General features: G+C 61.2%; 4 protein-coding genes across 5 annotated transcripts; all 4 read left to right on the plus strand.

Moving 5' to 3' along the window:
* The first annotated feature begins 68 nt into the window (after positions 1 to 68).
* RUNDC1 (RUN domain containing 1) lies at positions 69 to 4,591 on the plus strand. The gene is made up of 5 exons (XM_063354716.1): positions 69 to 431; positions 1,217 to 1,375; positions 1,623 to 1,821; positions 2,084 to 2,191; positions 2,813 to 4,591. Exons 1-5 carry the CDS (start codon positions 99 to 101, stop codon positions 3,676 to 3,678), a joined length of 1,665 nt encoding a protein of 554 aa, XP_063210786.1. The 5' UTR covers positions 69 to 98; the 3' UTR covers positions 3,679 to 4,591.
* Positions 4,592 to 4,769: 178 nt separating this feature from the next.
* On the plus strand, positions 4,770 to 6,931 carry RPL27 (ribosomal protein L27). The gene is made up of 5 exons (XM_063354371.1): positions 4,770 to 4,846; positions 4,945 to 5,027; positions 5,171 to 5,340; positions 5,937 to 6,047; positions 6,841 to 6,931. Exons 2-5 carry the CDS (start codon positions 4,947 to 4,949, stop codon positions 6,887 to 6,889), a joined length of 411 nt encoding a protein of 136 aa, XP_063210441.1. The 5' UTR covers positions 4,770 to 4,846; positions 4,945 to 4,946; the 3' UTR covers positions 6,890 to 6,931.
* A 1,069-nt stretch (positions 6,932 to 8,000) lies between these two features.
* Positions 8,001 to 13,284, plus strand: IFI35 (interferon induced protein 35). The gene is made up of 9 exons (XM_063354966.1): positions 8,001 to 8,113; positions 8,217 to 8,315; positions 9,508 to 9,666; positions 11,305 to 11,418; positions 11,692 to 11,836; positions 12,055 to 12,188; positions 12,348 to 12,537; positions 12,799 to 12,905; positions 13,028 to 13,284. Exons 1-9 carry the CDS (start codon positions 8,105 to 8,107, stop codon positions 13,268 to 13,270), a joined length of 1,200 nt encoding a protein of 399 aa, XP_063211036.1. The 5' UTR covers positions 8,001 to 8,104; the 3' UTR covers positions 13,271 to 13,284.
* A 1,018-nt stretch (positions 13,285 to 14,302) lies between these two features.
* Positions 14,303 to 21,299, plus strand: LOC134524328 (uncharacterized). 2 transcript variants are annotated; one of them, XR_010073555.1, is made up of 6 exons: positions 14,303 to 14,564; positions 14,704 to 14,807; positions 15,771 to 18,611; positions 19,719 to 19,927; positions 20,431 to 20,635; positions 21,142 to 21,299. XR_010073555.1 is itself a non-coding variant. In XM_063354263.1 (5 exons), the coding sequence occupies exons 1-5, from the start codon at positions 14,387 to 14,389 to the stop codon at positions 20,498 to 20,500; spliced, it is 3,402 nt and encodes a 1,133-aa protein (XP_063210333.1). In that variant the 5' UTR covers positions 14,303 to 14,386; the 3' UTR covers positions 20,501 to 21,109. The 2 variants fall into 2 exon arrangements, 1 of the variants encoding a protein (XP_063210333.1); XM_063354263.1 differs by lacking the exon at positions 21,142 to 21,299 and having other exon boundaries at positions 20,431 to 21,109.
* The last annotated feature ends 1,719 nt before the right edge of the window (positions 21,300 to 23,018 follow it).

The following is a 23,018-nucleotide window of genomic DNA, read 5'->3' on the forward strand; positions in this document are numbered from 1 at the left end:
GTCCTGCCGGGCCGCCAGGGGGCGCGCTGGCCCCGCCCAGGCCCCGCCCCGCCCCCGTCAGGCCCCGCCCCGCGCCGCGGCGGCAAGATGGCGGCGGTATGGCGGCGCCGGTAGCGACGACCATGGAGGCGGAGGGCGGCCCGCTAGGCCCGGGGGAGCGCTGGGCGCCGGTGGGCGCCGTGTCGGCGGCGACGGCGGAGGAGGAGGAGGAAGACGAGGAGGAGGCGGCGGCGGCGGGGGACGGGTCGGTGCCGCGGCTGCGTGCGGAGCGGCGGCGCCTGCAGGGGGCGCTGTTGGCGCTGGCCTCGCACTTCGCGCAGGTGCAGTTCCGGCTGCGGCAGGTGGCGCGCGCCGCGCCGGCCGAGCAGCGCCGCCTCCTGCGCGAGCTGGAGGAGTTCGCCTTCCGCGCGTGCCCCGCGCCGCGCGCCCCGGTGAGTGCGCGCGCACCACACCCACCCCACAGCCCCAAACCTCCCCCGGTGCCCGTCACCGCCCGGCCCGGACACGGAGCGGCTGTCCCGGGCGGCTGCGGCGGGCGGGGGAGTGGGGAGGGGCTGGAGTGGCCCCGCCAGCGTCAGCGAGGCCTTGGGGCTGGCCCGGGGTCCCGGGTGGTGCTCACGGGCTGAAGGAGACGCCCCTCACGGCAGGGCAGAGGGGTGCAGGGGACCCCCGGAGACCGTCCCGTCCAGTCCCTGCTTCGAGCAGGTCGCACAGGGCCACATCAGTACCACGACCCCCCTCCCAGGGACTGGAACCCCTCTCTGATGGAGAAAGGCTGAGGGATTTGGGTCTCTTCAGCCTGGAAAAAAGGCGACCGAGGGGGGATCTTATCAACGCTGATAAATACTGAAAGGGGGGTGTCAGGAGGATGGGGCCAGGCTCTTCTCAGTGGCGCCCGGGGACAGGACAAGGGGTAACGGGCACAAACTTGCCCCTGGGAAGTTCCATCTCAACAGGAGGAGGAACTTCTTTGCTGTGAGGGTGGCAGAGCCCTGGCACAGGCTGCCCAGAGAGGTGGGGGAGTCTCCGTCTCTGGAGACATTCCAACCCCGCCTGGCCGCGTTCCTGTGCCACCTGCTCTGGGTGACCCTGCTCTGGCCGGGGGTTGGAGGGGATGATCTCCAGAGGGCCCTTCCAGCCCCGGCCAGGCTGGGATTCTCTGGGGCTTGACTTCACAGTGAATCCCCCATCCCATTAGCGGGTTTCTCTTTCTCAGAGCGAGCAAGAGAAGCAGGAGCAGATCGAGGTGCAGAAGGAGAAGCAGAGAGAGCTGATCCTGCAGCTCAAGACGCAGCTGGATGACCTGGAGACGTTTGCGTACCAGGAGGGCAGTTACGACTCCCTGCCACAGTCGGTGGTTATGGAAAGACAGCGGGTGAGGCTCACAACCCCCTTCTGCCTCATTTCCTCGTAGCATTTCTGAGTTTATAGACCGTAGGAGTCGGTCAGTCCTTATTTCTCACTGGCTGTAATAGCGTATCAGTAGTTCATCTTCATGCGTAGACCTGTCCTGTGTCATCTGTGTCAAGGTCGCTCCTTCCAAGATGGTGGATGGGGAAAGGAGTGTTTTGAAGCTCGCAGTGCCCCGCAGTGTTACCGTGCTACTGACTCATGTTTTGCAGATGATCATAAATGAGTTGATAAAGAAGCTGGACATGGACTTGAGCGAAGATGTTGCAACGCTCTCTCCAGAGGAATTGCGACAGCGTGTGGACGCTGCCATAGCACAGATCGTTAACCCAGCCAGGGTGAAGGAGCAGCTGGTGGAACAACTGAAGACACAGATAAGAGACCTCGAAATGTTCATCAACTTCATTCAGGGTCAGTGCTGAGTTTTCAGATGAGCAGGTTGAATTGCTTTGTAATTCCCTGACAGAGTTATGAGGCGGGAGGTCACAGATGTCAGAGGATGCAGGAAGGGTTTCTGGGTCTTGGGGAAGTACAGATCTCTGAACCGATGGTGATGAGAATGAGAGACTTGCAAAAAAGGTGCAGGGAGGTCTAAGGAATATTGACCTTAATACTTGGGATATGCAGCTTAAATTCATGAGTGTGAAATAATACTGTGAAATTCTTGTTCTAGATGAAGTTGGAAGCTCTGGTAAGGCGGAAGATGGACACTGTGAGTGTGCAGGCAGAAAAGATGGCGGTGGCTCCTACAAACCAAATACACGGCCTTCTGGAAATCGAGGTGGGCACAGCTTGGCTCGGAGCTGCCGGCACTTCTCCTGCCATCACTCGTTTGGGCTCAGCCAGCATGAACCGGCATCTAGACGTGCTAGGGCACTTTGCTTTTTTCCTGGCAGGTGGTTTCTGTTCTTTCCTACTCCCGCTGACAGAAGGCCTGTGTCCAGTTCCTTTACCCTTCCTCCGTGGGTCGTTAGAGTAGTCACAGAACCTGAACGTGTGGCACAGAGGGTGGGATTGGTCCTCAGCTGAAGTCAGGAGTAGAAGGGACTTCTGATACTTAGTGGAAAAAGCAGGCAGTGATCTCCTTCAGCAAAGGATTTGGTATTTGCTAATTACCTGTGTGATATCGTCATGTCTAAAGAATGATCTTTCCTCACTGTGTATGTGCCCACTAGGAAAGCTGTTGTCAAGAACAGGCCGTGCAAATGTTTGCTTTTCTGGTTGGCTTCAGTGCTTTGAAACTAGAAAAAGTAGCGTCAGTCCTAGTGACAAAAGCTCCCAAGGAGGAGGAGAATCTGTGGCGGAGGAGGAGCAGACATTTGTGCTCCTTTTGTGTGCATGAAAGAGCAGAGCCGTTGATTCCTTAAGAAGAGTATTTTTTTCTCTTTTCTAACCCGATCAGTGAACCCGGAGGATGCCAGGAGGATGCGAGAAACGGGCCTGCACCTCATGCGTCGCATGCTTGCTGTGCTACAAATATTTGCTGTCAGTCAGTTTGGTTGTGCTACTGGTCAGATTCCTCGCACCCTCTGGCAGAAGGACCAAGCCAACAAGGACTATTCCCCCTTAATTAAGAAACTGGAGTTGTCGGTAGAGCGGGTGAGGCAGCTGGCGATGAAACACCAGCAGGAAGACCACGTTATCAGTTCCTCCGATCTGCAGGACATTCCCTTAGGAGGCAGAGATGAGCTGACTCTAGCTGTGCGGAAGGAGTTGACCATCGCTTTGCGAGACCTGATGGCTCACGGGCTCTACGCCTCTTCCCAAGGAATGAGCCTGGTACTGGCACCCATCGCGTGCTTGATTCCTGCGTTCACCTCGTCGCCGCAGACCATGCACCCCTGGGAGCTCTTTGTGAAGTATTACAACACTAAGAATGGGCAAGCCTTCGTGGAATCCCCGGCTCGCAAGCTCTCCCAGTCCTTTGCCCTGCCTGTGACGGGAGGAGTGGCCATTACCCCCAAACAGAGCCTGCTGACAGCCATTCACACTGTGCTCACGGAGCACGACCCCTTCAAGCGCAGTGCGGACTCTGAACTGAAAGCCCTGGTGTGTATGGCACTAAACGAGCAGCGCCTGGTCTCCTGGGTAAATCTGATCTGCAAATCTGGAGCTCTGGTACAGTCCCACTACCAGCCGTGGAGCTACATGGCAAACACAGGCTTTGAGAGCGCCCTCAACGTTCTCAGTCGCCTGAGCAACTTGAAATTCAACCTTCCGGTTGACTTGGCTGTCCGGCAGCTGAAAAACATCAAAGACGCTTTTTGATGTATTTTTGTTGTAGATCATCCATTTTCCACAAATTAGGCAGCTGTTGGGCTCAAGAAGCCTGGCTTTTTTAAGACCAAGTTTGGCTCCTAATTGATATTTGCTTTTAGGGAAATCTTATGGTGTCTTGATGCTGGAAATCTGTGTTTTTACAAGACTCCCTGTGTAAAGCTGCTGGAGGTTGCGCGCTGTGCAGCACCTCGCCCTGCCCTTTGTGTGTCGCTCTGAAGAGCCAAACTGCCCCGCTGGCGAGCGGATGCCAGTGAGCATTCAGTGTGTGGGGCTGGCCGTCCCGAGCGCGGTGAGGCCTGGCCGCCAGCCCCATTGAACTCGGCTCAGCTCCCGTGCCGCATCTGTGTGGTTCCCTCTCAGAGTTCATGGTCTAAATGACGTGCCGACGCGACGCCTCGCGGACGAGCTGGCAGGTGCTGGCTGCCTTGGGGGGGCCGGGTCGCGAGTGACTTGCCCTCCGCAGCGTGAATGTGTGAGAAAACGGGGGCAGATCTGCTGAGCGCGGGCCGGGGGCTGTGCTGCTCCGGCCCCTCGGCTATCCACAGCCCCGGCCACGTTCTGCAGGCAGCTGGGTAAGGGACTGGCGGCGGTGGCTTTGCCCAGCAATCCCAGAGCTCCTTTTTCGAGGCTTTTGTGCAATGATCAGCGCCGCGGCGGCCCGGTGTTGTAGAGGGGATGCATTAAATGGCTTTGGCAAGTGCGTGGGCAGAGCCCGGCCCCGTGACGTGTTATTTGTGTTCTTCACTAACCTGCCCGCAGCGGCTTGTGGTGTTTATAGTCGCCGTTTAAACTGGCTGCCGCTCCCGCTGGGACACGGCCTGGCTCCGCGCTGAGGAGCAGCGGGTGCCCTGCTGCGGCCTGTGCCCGGGGAGGCGGGACCCGCCCTGCCGCCGCCGCCGGGAGAGGCCGCGCTGCCGGGGTGTCCCGGGGCGGCCGGGATCGGGGGGGATCGGCAGGGCCTGGGGGGATCGCGGGGACGGACGGACGGACGGACGCCCGGCGGCGGTTGCCCGGCAACGGCAGTTTCGCCCCGCGCATGCGCGACCTGCCCCTGCGGGACGGAGCGGAAGTGACGCGCGGTGACGCGAGGTCAAAGGTCGGAGGCGCGGCGGCCACTTCCTTTTCCGGTGTGGGCGCCATCGCCGCGGGAGCCTCGGTGAGTGCCGGGACCGGCGGCATCCGCCGCCATCGGCGGGCGCGGCGGGCCGGGGGCGGCCGGGGCCGGGCTGTGACCGCCGCACGGTGTCTCCGCAGCCATGGGGAAGTTCATGAAGCCGGGGAAGGTGGTGCTGGTGCTGGCCGGCCGATACTCGGGGCGCAAGGCCGTCATCGTGAAGGTAAGCGCGGGGCGGCGGCGGGGCGGCCCCGGAGGGGCTCCCGCGGGGCTCCCGAGCGTCCCGGAGCGCTGCCCGTTTGTGGGGGTTCCCGTGGGGCTGCCGGCGTTCCGGTGCCAGCGCCGGTCGCGGTCGGTGTGTTTCAGAACATCGACGACGGCACCTCGGACCGGCCGTACAGCCACGCCTTGGTGGCCGGCATCGACCGGTACCCGCGCAAGGTGACGGCCGCCATGGGCAAGAAGAAGATCGCGAAGAGATCCAAAATCAAGTCCTTCGTGAAAGTCTACAACTACAACCACCTGATGCCCACCCGGTGAGTGGGGCCGGGGGGGGCGGAGAGGTCTCCCCTACCCTCAGTGACCGTGGTTTTGGTGTGTGCTCGTTAGTGAGCGCTGGGAGCCGCTCAGGTCCTTAATTACATGACTGGATGAATCCGGGGCATCCACCCTGCCAAAAAGGGGCTTGGGGGTGTGAGGCTGAGGGGAAATATTAGTGATTTTCTGAAATAAGGCAGCTGGCTCTTATTTCAGCAGCTCTCACTTTCCTCTTGATGATGGGGTACCAGTGGAGGAGCCTTTGGGGCGGTTGCGTGGGTCTGGGGGTGCTGGCAGAGCTGCTGTGCCCAGTGATGTCTCTTCCCTTCCCCGCGGAGCTCCTGCTGGCCCAGGCTGCCAAGGGCAGAGTGTGGAAAGAGCAGCTTGTGAAGCGATTAGCTGTTTCCTTTGTAGGCTGAATTAAATGCCTTTTTGGATGCCGTAGTGCTTTGGTGATTTCTAGAACCAAGAACGGTTTAAGAGTCACAGTCCCTTAACCTGGCACTAGTACGTGCATTTGGCTGCTGCCCGCTGTGTTTTCATCCCCGTGCCAGGTACCACGACTGTTTGCAAACCTTGCTGCTCTCTCGCCCAGGTATTCTGTTGATATTCCACTGGACAAGACAGTGGTCAACAAGGACGTGTTCAGGGACCCCGCTCTAAAACGCAAAGCGAGACGTGAAGCCAAGGTGAAATTTGAGGAAAGGTGAGTTGGAAGCTCGCTCTCCAGTGGTGTCGGTAAATGTCCCCAGGGCCAGGACTCGGCGCAGTTGGGCCACAGCCTGAGTGAGCCCCAGCACGGACACTTCTGCCCTGATTGTTTGGAATACGTTTTTGGTGGAGTGCATTCCTCCTCACCTTCTGTGCGTGTTCACAGAAATGGCTGTCCGGGAGTTGGTGGGATGAGATGGGAACAGTTTACCAAGAGCCGTGGGCTCAGCCTGAGGTTTCTGACGGTGCTGCAGCCTCCTGCCACTTCATCCACTGCCTGTCGCGGCCTAGTGGGACAGGGCAGCGCTGGTGCTTTCCCCAGCAGTGTCCACGTCTTTTCAGTGTTCCGTTCAGAAACTCCTTCAGTGGAAGGAGCTGTGGGACCGCAGCGGGATGCGGGGTGTCTGCGGGCACCCTGGGCTGTTGGTGGTTGTTCTCGGAGGGGAGGGTCCCAACGGCTGCCCTCTGCGCGAGGTGGTGGTGGGGCTGCCACGGGCTACGCTCATCTCTTGGGGTGGAAACCGCCGTAGTGCAGGTGTGCTTCACGACGTGGCTTCAGCAGGAAATCTGGAAGCTGACACTTGCTTCCCTTGGCAGTTTAAACTGTTTAAACCCCACATTTAAAGTGGGTCCAGTTGGAGCCCAGGCTGAAGAGACCAGGTGAAATACCTCTGGGCAACGCGGGCACTGCGTCCTGCCTCGAGGAGGGTACAGACAGCTCAGGTGCAGGCCTTGTGCTGTCGCCTGATGGTACAGAGTGTTCTCTAACCTTTATGTTCCTCTTTCAGATACAAGACAGGCAAGAATAAGTGGTTCTTCCAGAAGCTGCGATTCTAAAGGTGTAAAAAGGTTACATCAATAAATGTTTACTAAAAACCATTTTGTGGTGGTGTATAAAAAAAGAGTGCTCCTAGGCCTTTTTCCCTGTGGTGTGGAGGTTGTTGCGTGGCGTGTCTGTAAGAGTGGGGAGAGCCGTTCCATCCGGGTGAGCTCCAGCGCCTCCGCGCAGCCTCGTGTGGCCCCAACCCCGGGACTGTCCTCGGGCAGCTCCCGCTTGGCCCCGGGGCTGCGGCTCCTCTGGCTTTTCGCCGAAGGGTGATTTCTGTCATCCCGGTCCCTGCAGCACTCTGCCGGGGGGTGGGGGTGGAAGGTGAGCGGAGCCTGCAGCGCGGTGCGTGACGACTTAAGGGTTGTCAGATTTTTGGGTGCCTTCACAAAACCTCTTGTCCGTGCCAGCGACGGCCTTCCCGCTGCCCGGGGACGGCGGCCAGGTGTTCAATCCAAGACGGATGCGTGGGGCAGGGGGGGACAGACCCTCCTGGGGAGGCTGAGGGATGTCAGGGTGCTCTGGGGGGGTGGCTGGGCGGTGGTGGGCGTCCCTGTGGGGAATGAGTGGAAAGATGAGGTTTTTGGGGCTGTCGCGGATGGGGTTGTGCGATGGTGCAACCCCCACCCCCTCCTGGGCCAACATCTCTCCATGGGTTTGAGTCTGTACATCAGCCCTTGTGGGGCGGGGGGGGGCGTGTCTCTTTATTTCACGGAATCCAAATATTTCTGTCTGTGTGTGTGTGAGGAGTGGGAGGCGGGAAGGGACCCCCCCCGGCCCTCGGGGGTCTCCTGCAGCGATGGGATCCTTCCCGGTCCCAGCAGTGAGGGACCCGGGTGGGGGGTGCGACTCCTCGGGTGGGGTGTTTGTGTGTTTTGTTTTACGCTTAACCAACATCCGTCTACCTGGATTTAGGATACACCCTGTAGTAAATGAGTGTGAATCTTGTCATTCTCGAATCTGTAATTCCAAAAAACCCCAAATAAGTTGCTAATTAACTATTCACCTTGTTAATCCTTAAATCGGTTAGTGATTAAGTGCTGCTAAAATTCAACCTTTTGATCTACCTAATAATAAATAGTGGCTAAATCATGATCACCGTGGCAGAGTTCCGTCCCGGGGGCCGGGGCGGGGCCGGGGCGGGGCCGCGGGACCGAAAGCGAAAGTGAAGGGCGAGGGGTGTCGCCGGTTCCCCCCTCCCCGGACCGGGCTCCCCGCTGCCGGCGATGGACGAGGTGGGCGAGGGCGAGGGGGGACGAGGGGAGCGGGGCCGGGGGGGGGGGGCTGCTTGGGGGCGGCGGGGGGGCGGCCGTGGCTGAGGCCCCCTCCCGCCATCAGGACTTTTTCCTGCTGCCGCCGCCGCCCCCGGTGGAGCCGCGGGACGGGACCCCCGAGGGGACCCCCGAGGGCGTCCGGCGGGAGATCGAGCGCTGCCAGGTACGAACCGCCGGGGACGGGGGGGGTCGGCTGGGGTCGGAACCAAACACACTCCCCCCCCCTCGGCCCCGGGACGCGCCCCGGCCCTGAGCTGGGGTTTCCTTTTTTTTTTTTTTTTCTTGAACCGGGAGTTTTTTATTTTCTCTTGGACTCTGAGCCGGGAGCGGTGGGGAGGGGTTAACGGTGAGGGGGGTGTCCCAGGGCTAACGGTTGGGGAGGGGGGTGTCCCAGGGCTAAAAGTGTGGAGGGGTGTCCCAGGGCTAACGGTTGGGGGGGGGTGTCCCAGGGTTAGCGGTGAGGAGGGGGTGTCCTAGGGCTAAAGGTGTGTGTGGGGGGTGTCCCAGAGTTAACGGTTGGGGAGGGGGTGTCCCAGGGCTAACGGTTTGGAGGGGGGTGTCCCAGGGCTAACAGTGGGGGGGGAGTGGGCGTCCCAGGGCTAACGGTTGGGTGGGGTGTGCCAGGGCCAACGGGGGGGGGGGGTGTCCCAGGGTTACCGGTGAGGAGGGGGTGTCCTAGGGCTAAAGGTGTGTGTGGGGGGTGTCCCAGAGTTAACGGTTGGGGAGGGGGGTGTCCTAGGGCTAACGCTGGGGGGGTGGTGTCCCAGGGTTAGCGGTGAGGAGGGGGTGTCCTAGGGCTAAAGGTGTGTGGGGGGGTGTCCCAGAGTTAACGGTTGGGGAGGGGGGTGTCCCAGGGCTAACGGTTCGGAGGGGGGTGTCCCAGGGTTAGTGGTTGGGGGGGGGTATGTCCCAGGGCTAACGGTGGGGAGGGGGTGTCCCAGAGTTAACGGTGGGGAGGGGGGTGTCCCTGGGCTAACAGTGTGTGTGGGGGGGTGTCCCCGGGCTAACGCTGGGGGGGTGGTGTCCCAGGGCTAACGGTTCGGAGGGGGGTGTCCCAGGGTTAGTGGTTGGGGGGGGGTGTGTCCCAGGGCTAACGGTGGGGAGGGGGTGTCCCAGAGTTAACGGTGGGGAGGGGGGTGTCCCAGGGCTAACGGTGGGGAGGGGGTGTCCCAGAGTTAACGGTGGGGAGGGGGGTGTCCCAGGGCTAACGGTTGGGGAGGGGGTGTCCCAGGGTTAGGAGAGCCTGTGCTGGGGCTCGGCGTGGGGGCAGGCCCCCCCCTTCCCCATCGAGCAGCCTGTGCCGGGGGTGGCACAGCGTCCCTGGGGATCTCGCGCTCTGATGGTGCCTCTCGCAGGAGCTTTGCCGCGCTCTGGAGCAAGAGCACGCGGAGCTGCAAACGGCCAAGGAGGCTGTAGAGCAACAGACACGGGAGCTGAGGAAAGAGGGAGAACTTCTGCGTAAAAATCTTGGGCAACAAACATCTTCAAGCAGAAACGAAGAGCCATCCTGCCAGGTTGGTGGTCGGAGGAGGTGTCTTGGGCTCGGAAAGGCAGCAGTGGGTGGCGGGGCTGCAACAGTCTCTCACTGCTCCAAGGTTGCTTTGCCCTGTGTTGAAGGAGCTGCTCGTGCTACATACAGCTGGGCAAACATCTCCGGAAACATCCCAAACTGTTCAAGGAGGAGCGTTCACACCCCATCCCAGGACTCGCACCCCCCACCCGAGTCTGTCACTGCCAGGAGCCGGGTCCCCTCGCAGCGGGAGACCCCCGTGAGCCCACGGGCCCCTTCCCACTCCTCACCCACGCTCTTGCTCTTGGGCGAGCTCCCTCCTTCTTCAGGCTCCACCCTTGGTGTCACAGAATCCCAGCCTGGCCAGGGCGGGAAGGGCCCTCTGGAGATCACCCCCTCCAACCCCCGGCCAGAGCAGGGTCACCCAGAGCAGGTGGCACAGGAACGCGGCCAGGCGGGGTTGGAATGTCTCCAGAGACGGAGACTCCCCCACCTCTCTGGGCAGCCTGTGCCAGGGCTCTGCCACCCTCACAGCAAAGAAGTTCCTCCTCCTGTTGAGATGGAACTTCCCAGGGGCAAGTTTGTGCCCGTTACCCCTTGTCCTGTCCCCGGGCACCACTGAGAAGAGCCTGGCCCCATCCTCCTGACACCCCCCCTTGAAGTATTTATCAGCGTTGATAAGATCCCCCCTCAGTCGCCTTTTTTCCAGGCTGAAGAGACCCAAATCCCTCAGCCTTTCTCCATCAGAGAGGGGTTCCAGTCCCCTCAGCATCTCGGTAGCCCTGTGCTGTACCTTCCCGCAGCAGAGTCTCAGGAGTTGGATTTTATAAGAATAAATACTGTAACTGGAAGGTGCAGCAGCAGCGTCAGCCCAGGATGGGCGCCGCCGGGGCGGGGAGGGCGAACAAAGGGATCCCTGGGCCGTCACACCCTCGCCATCTCTACGCCTGCTCCTCCCGCGCCGTTCGCCTGCCTTTTAGCACAATGGGGATTTTTGGTCTGGGGTCGTCTTAACGCCGCGCTGGGTTCTCTCTGGGTGCCCGGGCCGGCCGTTGGCTGCTCTTATCTCGTTGACTTGCAATCTCTGCCGAGGGCTGGAGCCTCCTTATCTTGGCGTTGACGCTTCTTGTGTGCAGGCGTTCGCTGGCAGAACTGAAAAAAAGTCCCAGACTCGGGGAAAACGCTACCGAAACGTCAGTGCGTTATCGACATTTGCCTCGTACTGAAAGGTTAAACGCAGCGCTGCACCAGCTGCTAGCAAAATTACTGAGAAAACTAACTCTATCGCGGCCTTCAGCAAATCTGGCTACTCATGCTAAGTAAAGCTGGGCAAACAGCATAAATCACACCGTATTATAACCCTAAGTAATTTATTCTAATTAAAACTCACTACTTGTTTAAGCTAAGCAACTAACAGCTCTCAACATCTGGACCCGGTGGAGGTTTCGTGGGATGTCACATCAGGGCTGGGCCAAGAATTGGGCGAGTTCGGGGGCGGCTGTGACCGAAGGCGAGGGGGTCAGGGCAGGAAAACGGGGCGGGTGGAGCTGTGTCCAAGAACTTGGGGCTTAAAAACGGAGGACACGCCGCAGCCCCTCGCGTCCTGGAGTTCCCTCACTGCCCCCTCTTTCTTTCCTTCCAGGTGGGCATTTTTTTAGCCAAGGAGGAGAACAACAGGCTGAGGCAGGAGAAGCAGCTGCTGAAAAAGCAACTGGAAGAAGTGGGGAAGAGGGTCGCCTGGGAGGATCCGGTGATGGTAACGCAGCGGGCGGGCACTGGGGGCTGCTGGCCTGGCTGCAGGCGAACGCAGCTGGGCTCTGCGTGATGACCGGCACGGCTCCTCTGCCGGGCCAGGAGCGCCAGTCGTGGCTCTGGGACGCCAGGCACAGCCGGACCCAAGCAGAGACTCTGCTGAGGCTCCAGCTGTTTGTTTTGAGCCATGAACTTGTTTCTAGCCTGTGGGCTGGCAGGGACAGGCCCCGCGCGGGGTCTGGTCTCCTCCAGGTGCTGTCTGTGTACTCGAACCTAGATGCTGCCCACCTTGCCGGAGAAGAAAATGGTGTTTAAGGGACTTGTGACAAACAAGGAGGACATGAACAAGCTGATGCTCGCCCCACTGATCCGCTACCCCCTGCCGGGGGGCTCGGCTCTCATCACCTTTGAGAAGGCAAAGGGTAAGAGGGAGAAGACTCTCCACAGCCGGACATCCTGGGCCGTGGGCTCTGGGTCCTGCCCTGCATCCCCCGCCCCGGGGCCACGGCTCGGAGCTCTGTCCCCTCCGCCGGCGCCGTGCGGGGCCTTGTCCCCTCCCCGAAGCTGCCCCGTGCCCTGCCCCGTGGCGCGCTCGCAGCCGGCGTCGATCCCCCGTGCCGGGGGCTCTCCCTGCTTGCAGTGGCGCAGAGGATCATCGCGGCGAAGGAGCACGTGGTGGAGCTGAGCTACGGGGAGGAGCTGGAGGAGCACGACCGGTGCAGGGTGCGGGTGCAGGCAGCGCCGGTGGAGCTGCTGCTGCCATCTGCCCTGGAGGTGGGGTCCGAGGGGCCGCTGCTCCCCCAAAGCACCTGGGCACGCACCAGCTTGGCTATGCCCCGCTGCTACCCACGCTCGTCTCTGCCGCGTCGCTGGTAGCCCAGCTCTGCGTGGCTCCCCCAAGCCCCCCCACTGACCGCCCCCTGCCACCCCTAGATGCGCCTGAAGCGGAGCAGCAGGAGCATCCTGGTGTCTGACCTGCCCAGCCTGGGCATCTCCGACGAGTCGCTGCTGGACAAGCTGGAGCTTTTCTTCAGCAAGACGAAGAACGGGGGCGGCGAGGTGGAGAGCAGGGAGTTCCTGGACGACCCTGCCCAAGTGGTGCTGACCTTCGCGCAGGACGGGGGTGCGTGGGGAGGGCTGAGCTCGGGCTGACGGCGAGGGGGGAGCACCTCACCGGCTCAGCAGTGGGCAGAGGTCTCCCAGGAGCAGATGGAGTGGGAAGCAGGGGAGGCAGAGGGAGCCCAGGCTGTCCTGTCCCCCCGCAGGGCTGGGATGGCGCAAGTGAGCGTGGCTGGGCAGTGCCAGCCTGGTTGTCTGTGACAGGGACGCAGCCGCCCCGGGGCTCTGGAGGGGGGGGGCTCAGGGCTCCCCTCTCCATCTACAGTGGCAGAGCCGCTCATTGCGAGGGGCCGCATCCAGGTGCTTCTTGGGAAAGGAAAATACGAGCTCAAAATATCACCGTGCATGAATGGAGACATCACCAACCTGCAGGTAAGAGCACGGACCCTGGTGCCAAGCAGCACCTGCCAGCACGGGGGGGCTCCTGAAGCCCCACTCCCCCCTCGCCCGAGGGCGCAGCGCATGGCCCCACGGCTCACCCCGGCTCTGCCCAGTTCCAGCCCTGCTGCTGCCCCCGCACCGTCCTGCTCTCGGGGATCCCCCCCGTGCTGGGCCAGGAGTCCATGAGGGACACGCTGGAGATCCACTTCCAGAAGGCCAGCCGCGGCGGGGGAGAGGTGGACGCCCTCGCCTACGTCCCGGCGGGATGGTGGGGGGTGGCCGTTTTCACGGAGGACGTGGCGTTGTCCCAGCCAGCCCCCCTCAGCCCGCTGGCCCCTGGGCACGGCGGCAATTAAAGCATCTGTCAGGAGCGGGGTGTCTGTCGTGATGGGGACTGGATGGGGATGGGGATGGGGACGGGACTGGGAACGGGGACGGGACTGGGAACAGGGACAGGGACGGGATTGGGAATGGGGACGGGACTGGGAACGGGGACGGGACTGGGAACGGGGACAGGACTGGGAACGGGGACGGGGATGGGGACGGGACTGGGAACGGGGACGGGACAGGACGGGACGGGGATGGGGACGGGACTGGGAACGGGGACGGGACAGGACGGGACTGGGAACGGGGGCAGGACAGGACAGGACAGGATGGGACCGGGGACGGGACTGGGACGGGGGCCAGGTTTGGGAATGGGGATGGGACTGGGAACGGGGACGGGACTGGGAACGGGGACGGGGATGGGGACGGGACTGGGAACGGGGACGGGACAGGACGGGACGGGGATGGGGACGGGACTGGGAACGGGGGCAGGACAGGACAGGACAGGATGGGACCGGGGACAGGGGCTGGGGTTGGGAATGGGGATGGGATTGGGAATGGGGATGGGACTGGGAACGGGGACGGGGTTGGGAACGGGGACGGGACTGGGAACGGGGACAGGACTGGGAACGGGGACGGGGATGGGGACGGGAGTGGGAACGGGGACGGGACAGGACGGGACTGGGAACGGGGGCAGGACAGGACAGGACAGGATGGGACCGGGGACGGGACTGGGACGGGGGCCGGGTTTGGGAATGGGGATGGGACTGGGAACGGGGACGGGACTGGGAACGGGGACGGGGATGGGGACGGGACTGGGAACGGGGACGGGACAGGACGGGACAGGATGGGACCGGGGACGGGGACGAGACTGGGACGGGGGCCGGGGGCGGGGACGGGCCGGGCCTTGCACGCCAGAGCCGTGGGCGCGGCTGGGCCCTTCCCGGGCACCGGGGCCGGGCGGGGCGGGGCGGCCGCGCTTTCGGTTTCGCTTCCCGGCGGCGGCGGCGGCGGGGCCGGAGCGGGGCCCGGAGCTGGGGCCAGGGCCGGAGCGGGGCGGGGGGGTCCCGGCGCGGCGGGGGGGGGTCCCGGGCGGGCGGGGAGCCGGGGGTGGGGGGGGTCGGTACGGCCGGGGCCCGTGGCCGGGCATGGCGGGCCGTACGGTGCGGGTGCGGGGGCTCCCCGCCGAGCTGCCCCCCGACAGGGTGGCCGACAAACTGACCATCCACTTCCTGCGCTCCCGCAACGGCGGCGGCGAGATCGCCGACCTCCGGCTGGTGCCCGGGGACCCCCCCTGCGCCCTCATCACCTTCGAGGCCCCCGAAGGTAACGGGCCCCCCCCCCGGCCCCCGCCCGCCCCCGAGCCCCCGGCCCCTGTCCCCCCGTGGGCAGGGCAGAGCCGGGGCTGCGGCCCCTCGGCACCGGGCCGGGCTCACTCCGGTGGCTACTGGTTTTTCCCACCCAGTGGCCCAGAGGATCCTGAAGGCGAAGAACCACACGCTGTCGGTCGGAGGGAAGAAATACCCGCTGGAGGTGACGGCGCACGTCGCGGAGCCGAGCCCCGATGAGGTAGCCAGGAGCAGAGGGCTCCTGGCCATGCGGCCACGACAGCCCCAGCTGCTTCCAGACCCGCTCGGAGGCTCGCTTGGGACGGGAGACCTCGCTCTCTTTACTTTAATCTTAATTAGGCTTAAAGCAGGCCCATCTTTATTCATATTCAAATGAGGAATTATTTTTTTTCCTGTGCTAATAACGCAGGGACAGCCCGGCCGGCTGCGCACTCGGCTGTTTGTGCCTGTCACAGCAAGGGAGAACAGTCAGACCGGAGGGAAGGGGCATCTTTCCCCAGCCCATCTGGTGCCACACAAGGGATCCCGTTAATGCCTCTGCCGTGTCATTAGCTGGACGCAGTTATTTTTCCTTTCTGCTTCTCAGGAGAGCTTAGGAGACAGACGTGCTGGTGTGTAGGAAGCACTGGCAAGTTCTTGCCTCTTCCTCCAGTTTCAAGAGAGTATGGCAGTAGCCACGTCTCACGTTTTCGTGTCTGAGCACTGAAAACAAGGGCATGGGAGTTAGCCTGGCACCGCAGACCTTCCCGCAAGCCTGTGGTGCCAGACTGCTTGAAGATCGGCAGCTGAAGCTCTGGGAGAGCAAGAGGGCAGCGGCACTTCAGATGCAGGAGGGACAGGGGGTTTCCTGGGTTTGGGCTGTTTGCAGAGCTGCCAGCATGTAGAAGTGGGGGCTGCATCTCTGTGCGCTTTGCCCCTCGCGTTCCTTGTTCGCAGAAAGCTTTTGACTACGCGTGCAACCTCCAGGAGTTGGTTGGGCTGCCTGGGCCTTTCAGTCCTGCCCGCGTTACGCTCGGTCTCATTTGAAAGCAGATGCCGAGACAGAGGTGGCGGTCGCGTCATCTCTGCCGTCGTAATAACGCAGGGGCTGTGGCAAGCGTCGGGTGTATTTGCCTCCCCCTGTGCCTGGGAGGGGGGTTATTTTTGGTCCTTGCTCTCTCACTCTCTTGCTATCTATTTGCAGATCTTCATACGCGCTTGCGTGATAGTTGACTATGGCAAGCTTCCTGCTGGCAAAACCCTCCTGAGGGACTTGCATAAAGGCTACAGCAACGTGCAGTTCAACTTCGACTCCAAGAACACCCACTGTGTTGTCAAGGGACCATTCACTGAGCTGCAGGCCTTCACCAGGGACCTGCTGGGCAGCCTGAACCTCAAGAGCCAAGCTGCTGGAGAGATCCTCCTGCCAGGTGCCAGCCACGTGGCCGAAGAGACCGGAACGCATGATCACCGGCAAGTGCCTGACTCCTCTGAGTCAGCAAAAGAAACAGCAAACCTGCCGAATTGGGACCAGGTGTGTGAAAAGGCAGCTAAAGTCCCATCGCTTCGGGACCCGGTGGATGGGGAAGCTGTGGAACAGCTGGAGGACTTTTCCCTGGTGCTGGACTCGGACATTTACCTGTACATGCAGAGGTTCTGTGCTGCCGAGTACCAAGGGGTGCTACGCCAGCATCGTGTGGACGTGGTGGATATTAGCAGCGATGGCATCGCCATACTGTACCTCCAACCATCTGCAGGTATGTCTGGGGACATGGACGCCTTGCGAGAGGCCCGCCTGGCCCTGCAGCAGCTTTACCAGCAGCTGGAGGTGCACTTGCGCAAGGAGAAGATCACCAAGGGTGGGCTGGGTATGGACAGCCAGGCACTCCGGGCTCTGACACGTGAGCTGCAGAAACTGTATCCCCAGTTGCTCTGCCACGAGGACGAGAAGCAGCTTTACCTTATTGGAAACCTCGTTGATGTTTCCCAGGCCAAGCAGAACCTTCAGAATTTCAGCAGCAGGAGAGGTGCCGCACACGCGGTGGGCAGCTCCCTGCCCTCGAACCCAGCAGCCTCCCGCACCGCAGGGACCGTGCTGCACGAGCCCGGAGCGCCCGCGGACACCCCGGCTTCCAGGCTCAGCCCGGGCAGGACGGAGCTGAAAGCTGAGCTCAAGCTGGCTGCCAACTTCCGCGCTCTGAAAGCTGGCAGGGCTCAGGCCAGCCGGGGCCTCTTGCTGAATCAGGACTCGCCGCCGGTGGGACGGGCGCAGCTTTTTGGAAAACACTTACCCGAGAGAGATGCTCTGGGTCCAAGTGACCCAACAGCGCTCAGCCAGCAGCCCCAGCCTCGCGTCTCTAGCGCAGATGTGGCTGTAGCTGCAGGATCTCAGCAGAAGGACCCCGAAGAATGGGACCATGTGAAAGGAGGTGCCAGGCTTACAAGACACAAGGCTTTGTCTTCCTTCGGGGACAAAGAAAACAGCACTTTGCAGCATCCTGGGGACTCTAAAGGCCCAAGTCCCATCAAGCACCAACCCCGCGCTAGCACGTCTTGTACCTTTGACATGACAAGGACCTCTTCTGATTTAGACTCCAAACCCCCTGAATCCAGGCCTCCGCTGCGACGTTCCAACAGCTTCTCCCTGCCGAGGCCAAAGGAGAGCGAGAAGCCCCAGGACGCGGGCAGCAGGGTGAGTGAGGAGATGAGCCTGGACGCCCTGCAGTGGTCTTACCTGAAAGACGTTTGCCGCCCTGCTCTGGATGAGCTGCGCAGGGACGGAGCCGTGCAGATCTCGGAGCGCCGTGCCGGGGACTGCGCTGTGCTGGCGCTACGGGCGGCGGACAGGAGCAAGCTCTTCCAGGCTAAGTGGAAAGTGGAAGCTCTTGTGCAGAAATGTCCTGACCTCGTGTGCCAGAGCGTGAGCTACTCGGAGCTCGCCGTGGATGGTCCAGATGACAGTGCCCTGGGTGAACTGTGCAGCCTCCTGCGAGGAAACCCCCCCCGGGTTGGGCTCAGCAAAGACAAGGACAAGCTCTGTCTTGCCTGCCCCAAGGAGATGCTGCCAGCAGTGACTGAGGCTTTCCACGTGTTTTCCTCCAGGAGGCTCCGTGCCCTGAAGTCTTCCTCCTTGTCTCCAGGACCAGAGAGTACAGGGCACCCGGGTGCCAACCAGGCGAGCAGAAGCCGGGACATGGCGCTGGGCTCAGCCCTTCCCGGCAGCCTGGAGTCCCTGCAGATGGACCTGCGGCACCTGGACACGAGCGACAGAGCGGACGACGCAGACGTGCTCAGGGCTCCCCGGCTGCCAGAGGCAGAGGATGAGAGGTCCCCCAGTCCTTGGAGGTTCCAGCAGGCAATGGGGCAGGAGGAGGCCGGTGACCATGCTGGTCCTGGGGCCCTGCAGGGAGGAAGCAGTCTTCTGAGCCCTGCTGCGGTGGATAAGGCAAGTCCCGCTGGTCTGAGGGACTCCCAGGAACCACCAAAGACAAAACTCTCTGTGGGGGAGCCTGACATTGCACGGCGAAAGCAGGTTTTGCCAGACAGATTCCAGTTTGCCAGAGACAAGAGCAGAGGAGGCCACGGTGAAGCGATGGCACCGCTGCGCTCGGCAGACGCAGCCCCTCGCTCCCTGCCCACGTGGCTCTACAGGGCTGCGGCCACCGAGCCACTGTCACCGGAGGCCAGGGGCCAGGAAAGGGCCCTGCTCCCCGCGGGCAGGAGCGATGTGCAGGAGCAGCCTGAGCCCTCCTCGTGGCAGAGAGGCCCCAGCCTCGGACAGGAAAGCGACGAGACCCCCCCGGGCCGGTGTGATGCTTGCCAGGGCTCAGGTGTGACCTGCCAGGCCCCCTGCGGTCACGCTTTGTGCAGGACGTGTTTCGCAGAGGACAGTACGCAGCCGGCTTGCTGCAGCTCCGCCTCGGTTGCCCCAAGCCGCAAGATCTCGGGGACATTCAAGACCTCCTTGCTGTCTCAGAGTCTGCCTGGCTACTATCGAGACCCCACGCTCCAGGTTGCCTACACCATCCCTGACGGCGTGCAAGGGGTAGGTACCCCCCCCCGGCCCTGCCCCGGGGGCTTCCCCATCCCGCTGCGGGACTGTCGGTTCTGTTAGAATCACAGAATGGGTTGGGTGGGAAGGGACCTCTAAAGGTCACCTAGTCCAACCCCCTGCAGTGAGCAGGGACATCTGTAACTGGATCAGGTCGCTCAGAGCCTCATCCAGCCTGGCCTTGGATGTCTCCAGGGATGGGGCCTCCACCCCCTCTCTGGGCAACCTGGGCCAGTGTCTCACCACCCTCAGTGGAAAGAACTTCTTCCTCATGGCTCATCTAAACCCGCCCTGCTCTAGTTTAAACCGTTGCCCCTCGTCCTATGGCTACATGCCCTTGCAAACAGCCGCTTCCCATCTCTCCTGGAGCGCCTTTAGGGACTGGAAGGGGCTCCAAGGTCTCCCCGGAGCCTTCTCTTCTCCAGGCTGAACCCCCCCAGCTCTCTCAGCCTGTCCTCACAGCAGAGGGGCTCCAGCCCTCGGATCATCTCCGGGGCCTCCTCTGGCCCCGCTCCAACAGCTCCGTGTCCTTCCTGTGCTGAGGGCTCCAGAGCTGGACACAGTACCCCAGGTGGGCTCTCCCCAGAGCGGAGCAGAGGGGCAGAATCCCCTCTCTGGATCTGCTGGCCACACTGCTTTTGATGCAGCCCAGGATGCGATTGGCCTTCTGGGCTGCGAGTGCGCACTGTTGGCTCGTGTCCAGCTTTTCATCCACCAGTGCCCCTAAGTCCTTTTCCGCAGGGCTGCTCTCTGTCACGTCATCCCCCATCCGGTATTGATAAGGGGGATTGTCCCGCCCCAAGTGTAGGAACTTGCACTTGGCCTGTTGGTGGGCTTGGGGGGCAGCTACAGCTCTGTGCCCCACATGCAAAGCAGCGGAGGTACCAACCCGGGGAAGGCAAAAAGCTCCACACTGGGTTTGGGAGCAGCTGGCTGCTTTTGAAGAGCGTGTGACCTCCGGTTTTAGTTCAAAAAGACCAGCAGCCCATGGGGGGAAGCCACGCTCGTCTGTGTATTTTCATACTGACAGAATCTCATAAGCCAGCTCAGCGGCACCGCGCTCAGGTTGGTTGTTTAAAATGCTTTCTTTCCTGTTCTAAGGTTGGCGACCCCCGCCCAGGGCAGCCTTACAAGGGGGGGAATTTCTGTGCCTTCCTGCCTGACAACAGGGAAGGGCAGAAGACAGCGGTGCTGCTGAAGAAAGCGTTTGAGCAGGGGCTGACCTTCCAGATCAAGTCCTTTAATGGCGAGGAGAGAGTGACGTGGGGCCTTATCCCCCACAAAACCTCCTGGGATGGAGGCAAAGCCAGGTATGGCCCAGCTCGCCCCAAGCTTCCAGGTGTGGGGTGGTTTGGGTTTTTTTAGCAATTGGAGGAGGAGGAAGACCATAGGCTCCAGCTCAACAAACCCTGGCACGGGGTGGCTCTCCCAGGCTCCCACCATGGCAGAGCTGGTGCCTCCCTTTGCTTCAGCTCTGAGGGCAGCTGTGGTGTGGGACACCAGCCCTGGCACCCTCCAGCTGGAGCTAAAGCCCTTGCCCGCCCCACACTGTAAGTTCCCAATGGCCAAGAATTCCGGGCCCTGCTCACTCCCAGCTTTCCTGCCTTTTCCCGTGGCAGCGCTCCGCAGCCAGCTCCGGGCGCCAGCTGTGCCCGCGGGCAGCAGCAGCAGCTCCCCGGCAGCAGGACTTCCACCCTCAGCCCCTGTCGAAGGGATGGGGTAAAAATAAACTGCTGCTCCCTTTTGGCGGGGGGGGTGAGGGGGGGTGTTTAGCACCGTCAGCGGGATTGACAGCGCTTCCCTCTCCCCGCAGGAACGGCTATCCGGATGCCCAGTATCTCCGCGAGGTTTGCACAGTGCTGAAGAAACTGGGCATCGCCTGAGCAGCCGCAGCCCGTGCCTTCGCTTCTCCTTCCTTTCCAGCTGGCAAAACTGCAGCTTGACACAGACAACTCAGCAAAAAGCCGACGTTTGTCCAAGGAGCTCCGCTGTCCCCGGAGGCAGCCAGAAATCTGCACGTTAGTGACAGCAGCCGCCCCCATCCCTGCCCCTCAGCACCCACCAGAGCTTCCCTGGGACTCCAGCTCCTCCTGTCCTCCCCAGGCAGCGTGTTCCCACACCAGCTCCAAGCTGAGCCCCGGCTTTCCGGAGCCTCCCTGCAGCCCAGCCCCATCTTCTGGAAGCCTCTCCCCGTTCCAGCCACTACAGGCGGTTTCCAGCTCGGCCCCCGCCAGAGCCTGTGCCAGGGCTGGGCTGTCATTAATGGCAGCTGCTCACCCAGACATTTCAGTCCCGGAGCGACAGCCCCGGGCTCCTGTCCCTCCCCAGCACCTGCTCTGGGGCCAGCAGGCCACCGGCTGCTCTCTTGCGGGGCACAAACAGCTCTCGGCGCCGAGGAGAGCTGCCTCCCCCGGGGAATATACAGGCATGGACAGTCGCTGGTGAAAAAGCACAAATAAACGAGATTTATTCCCCGCGTTTTTTTAGCAGCGGTTGTTCGCGCTTTGTCTTACCCTCACCCCAGGCACCCGTTTCGATCTCAACTGGCTACAGAGAAACCCGGACACAGAGTAAAGCGCAGAGAGCAGCCGAGCGCTTTGCAAACAAAAATCCCGGCAGCTGCCCTCCCGAACAGGGCTTAGAAGATCAACGCACCACTCGAGGCAACAACTAACAGTTGTGCTTGAGAGCAGAGGCATCTTCTCACCCCGGGAGAGTCAGAATTTATCAACCGAATGTGTCCACCCACTGACTGCCTGGAGAAGCAGCGCCAGCGCCCCAGAGCTGAGCGGGGGGCAGAGGGCTCATTCCAACAAAAGAGGGAGCAGCGTAGCACGGGGGGGGGGGTTTGTTATGCTTTTAATTAACATTCGAAACACATAAGGCATATGGTAACATTAGACAGGAGCATTACACATTATAGTCATGTAAACAGCATTGGCACACTTGCTTTCCGTCCAACTGGGTTACACGCACAAAGCAGAATATATATTTTTTTTTTAATTTTTTTTTTTTTAAACAAAGATTTTTCCCATGTGGCTGTCGGATGAATGTCACTCATGTCACAGATCTGCGAATGAACACGACTCAGACAGGGGGGACCAGACCGTATGTTGTAAGAGGCTCAGAGTCTAACGCATGTCACATCACGCTCATGCACTACGCGCCCGTCGCGCTTTGCCAGCGCCAGGGCTTGGCACACCGGAGACGTCATTAGGCAACGAGAGTGGTTTTACACCTATAACAGCAGCTGCACGAGGGCCAGGATCCTGCACCAATTAAAGCCTGAGGCCCACAACGCTCCTCACTTCTCCCTGCTCAGTCAATTCTGAAATGAAGCATCCGACTAAACCCCTTCCCCGGGTGCTCGGCTGGGGCCATGCTCCCCTGCACCAGCCCAGGCTGCTTCCTCCCTCCTGCAGCTTGTACGCAACACGAGCGAGCTTGAGAGAGTCCAGAGAGTCAAAAAACGTGACAAAAGCTGCCTGGTGACGGCAAAGGTGTTGCGTTTTGTCCGAAAGTGGCAGCGCAGGCGAGGGAAGGCAACTGCAGTGACAGCACGGGAGTCACTGGCCCGGTCCCCCCTGTGCTGAGCGGCCGCGGGAGGGATGGGGACCCCCCTCCCCTGCTCCCGAGCCCCTTGCGCTTTCCTCGGGACTCCTCACGGCACAACCTCGGGGTCAGACAATCAGTAAAATAAACATTAAATTGCACTTCTGATAAGCTGGAATGGCACACGCGATTTAAACACAGGAATCTCCCGTCTCCTCCATAGCACAACTCGGCCCTAAACAGTTAAGCAACATCGAGTGGAATGATTTTATCCTAGGAGTTTTGTTGGGTGTTTTGTTTTTTTGTTTTTTTTTTTTTTTGCTTTGGTCCTTAGTATACAAACCTGCTGGTTAACTTTGAGTTAAGACACTTGAAGTTGTTTCACGTAGGTTCTATGCTTATTGGCCCAGAAAATGTTTGTCCATTAAAAAGAAAAGTTAAAAAAAAAAAAGAAACACAAAAAAAACCAAACAAAGCCAAAAAAACCTGACCAGCCAGGAGCCCCTGGAGCAGAGCACTGACCAGTGAGGCAGAGAGGAGCAAGGCTACATTTAATTTTGGTTTTTGCGTAAAAAACATTGTTGCTACCAGGGGATGTAAAACAGTCAGTGCTAAACTCTGACAGGCAGTAACCGCTCAGCCCCCGGCCCCGGAACGGCCTCAGGAGCGTGTAGGTAGGAGATAGAGGAGCTGCCACCCGATGAGCATCGGGAACAGGGGCTGCTTCCCGGGAGCCAAGGATGGGGAGCGGACAAAGCCTCAGGAGTCCTTAAAGCCTCCCTCGAGGACCAGCCGGAGCCGAACGGCCACCCTGGGGGAGCTGGGGAGCACAGAACCACCAGGACGGCC

Source organism: Chroicocephalus ridibundus, chromosome 17, assembly GCF_963924245.1.
Source record: "Chroicocephalus ridibundus chromosome 17, bChrRid1.1, whole genome shotgun sequence".
Classification (NCBI taxonomy): Eukaryota; Metazoa; Chordata; class Aves; order Charadriiformes; family Laridae; genus Chroicocephalus; species Chroicocephalus ridibundus.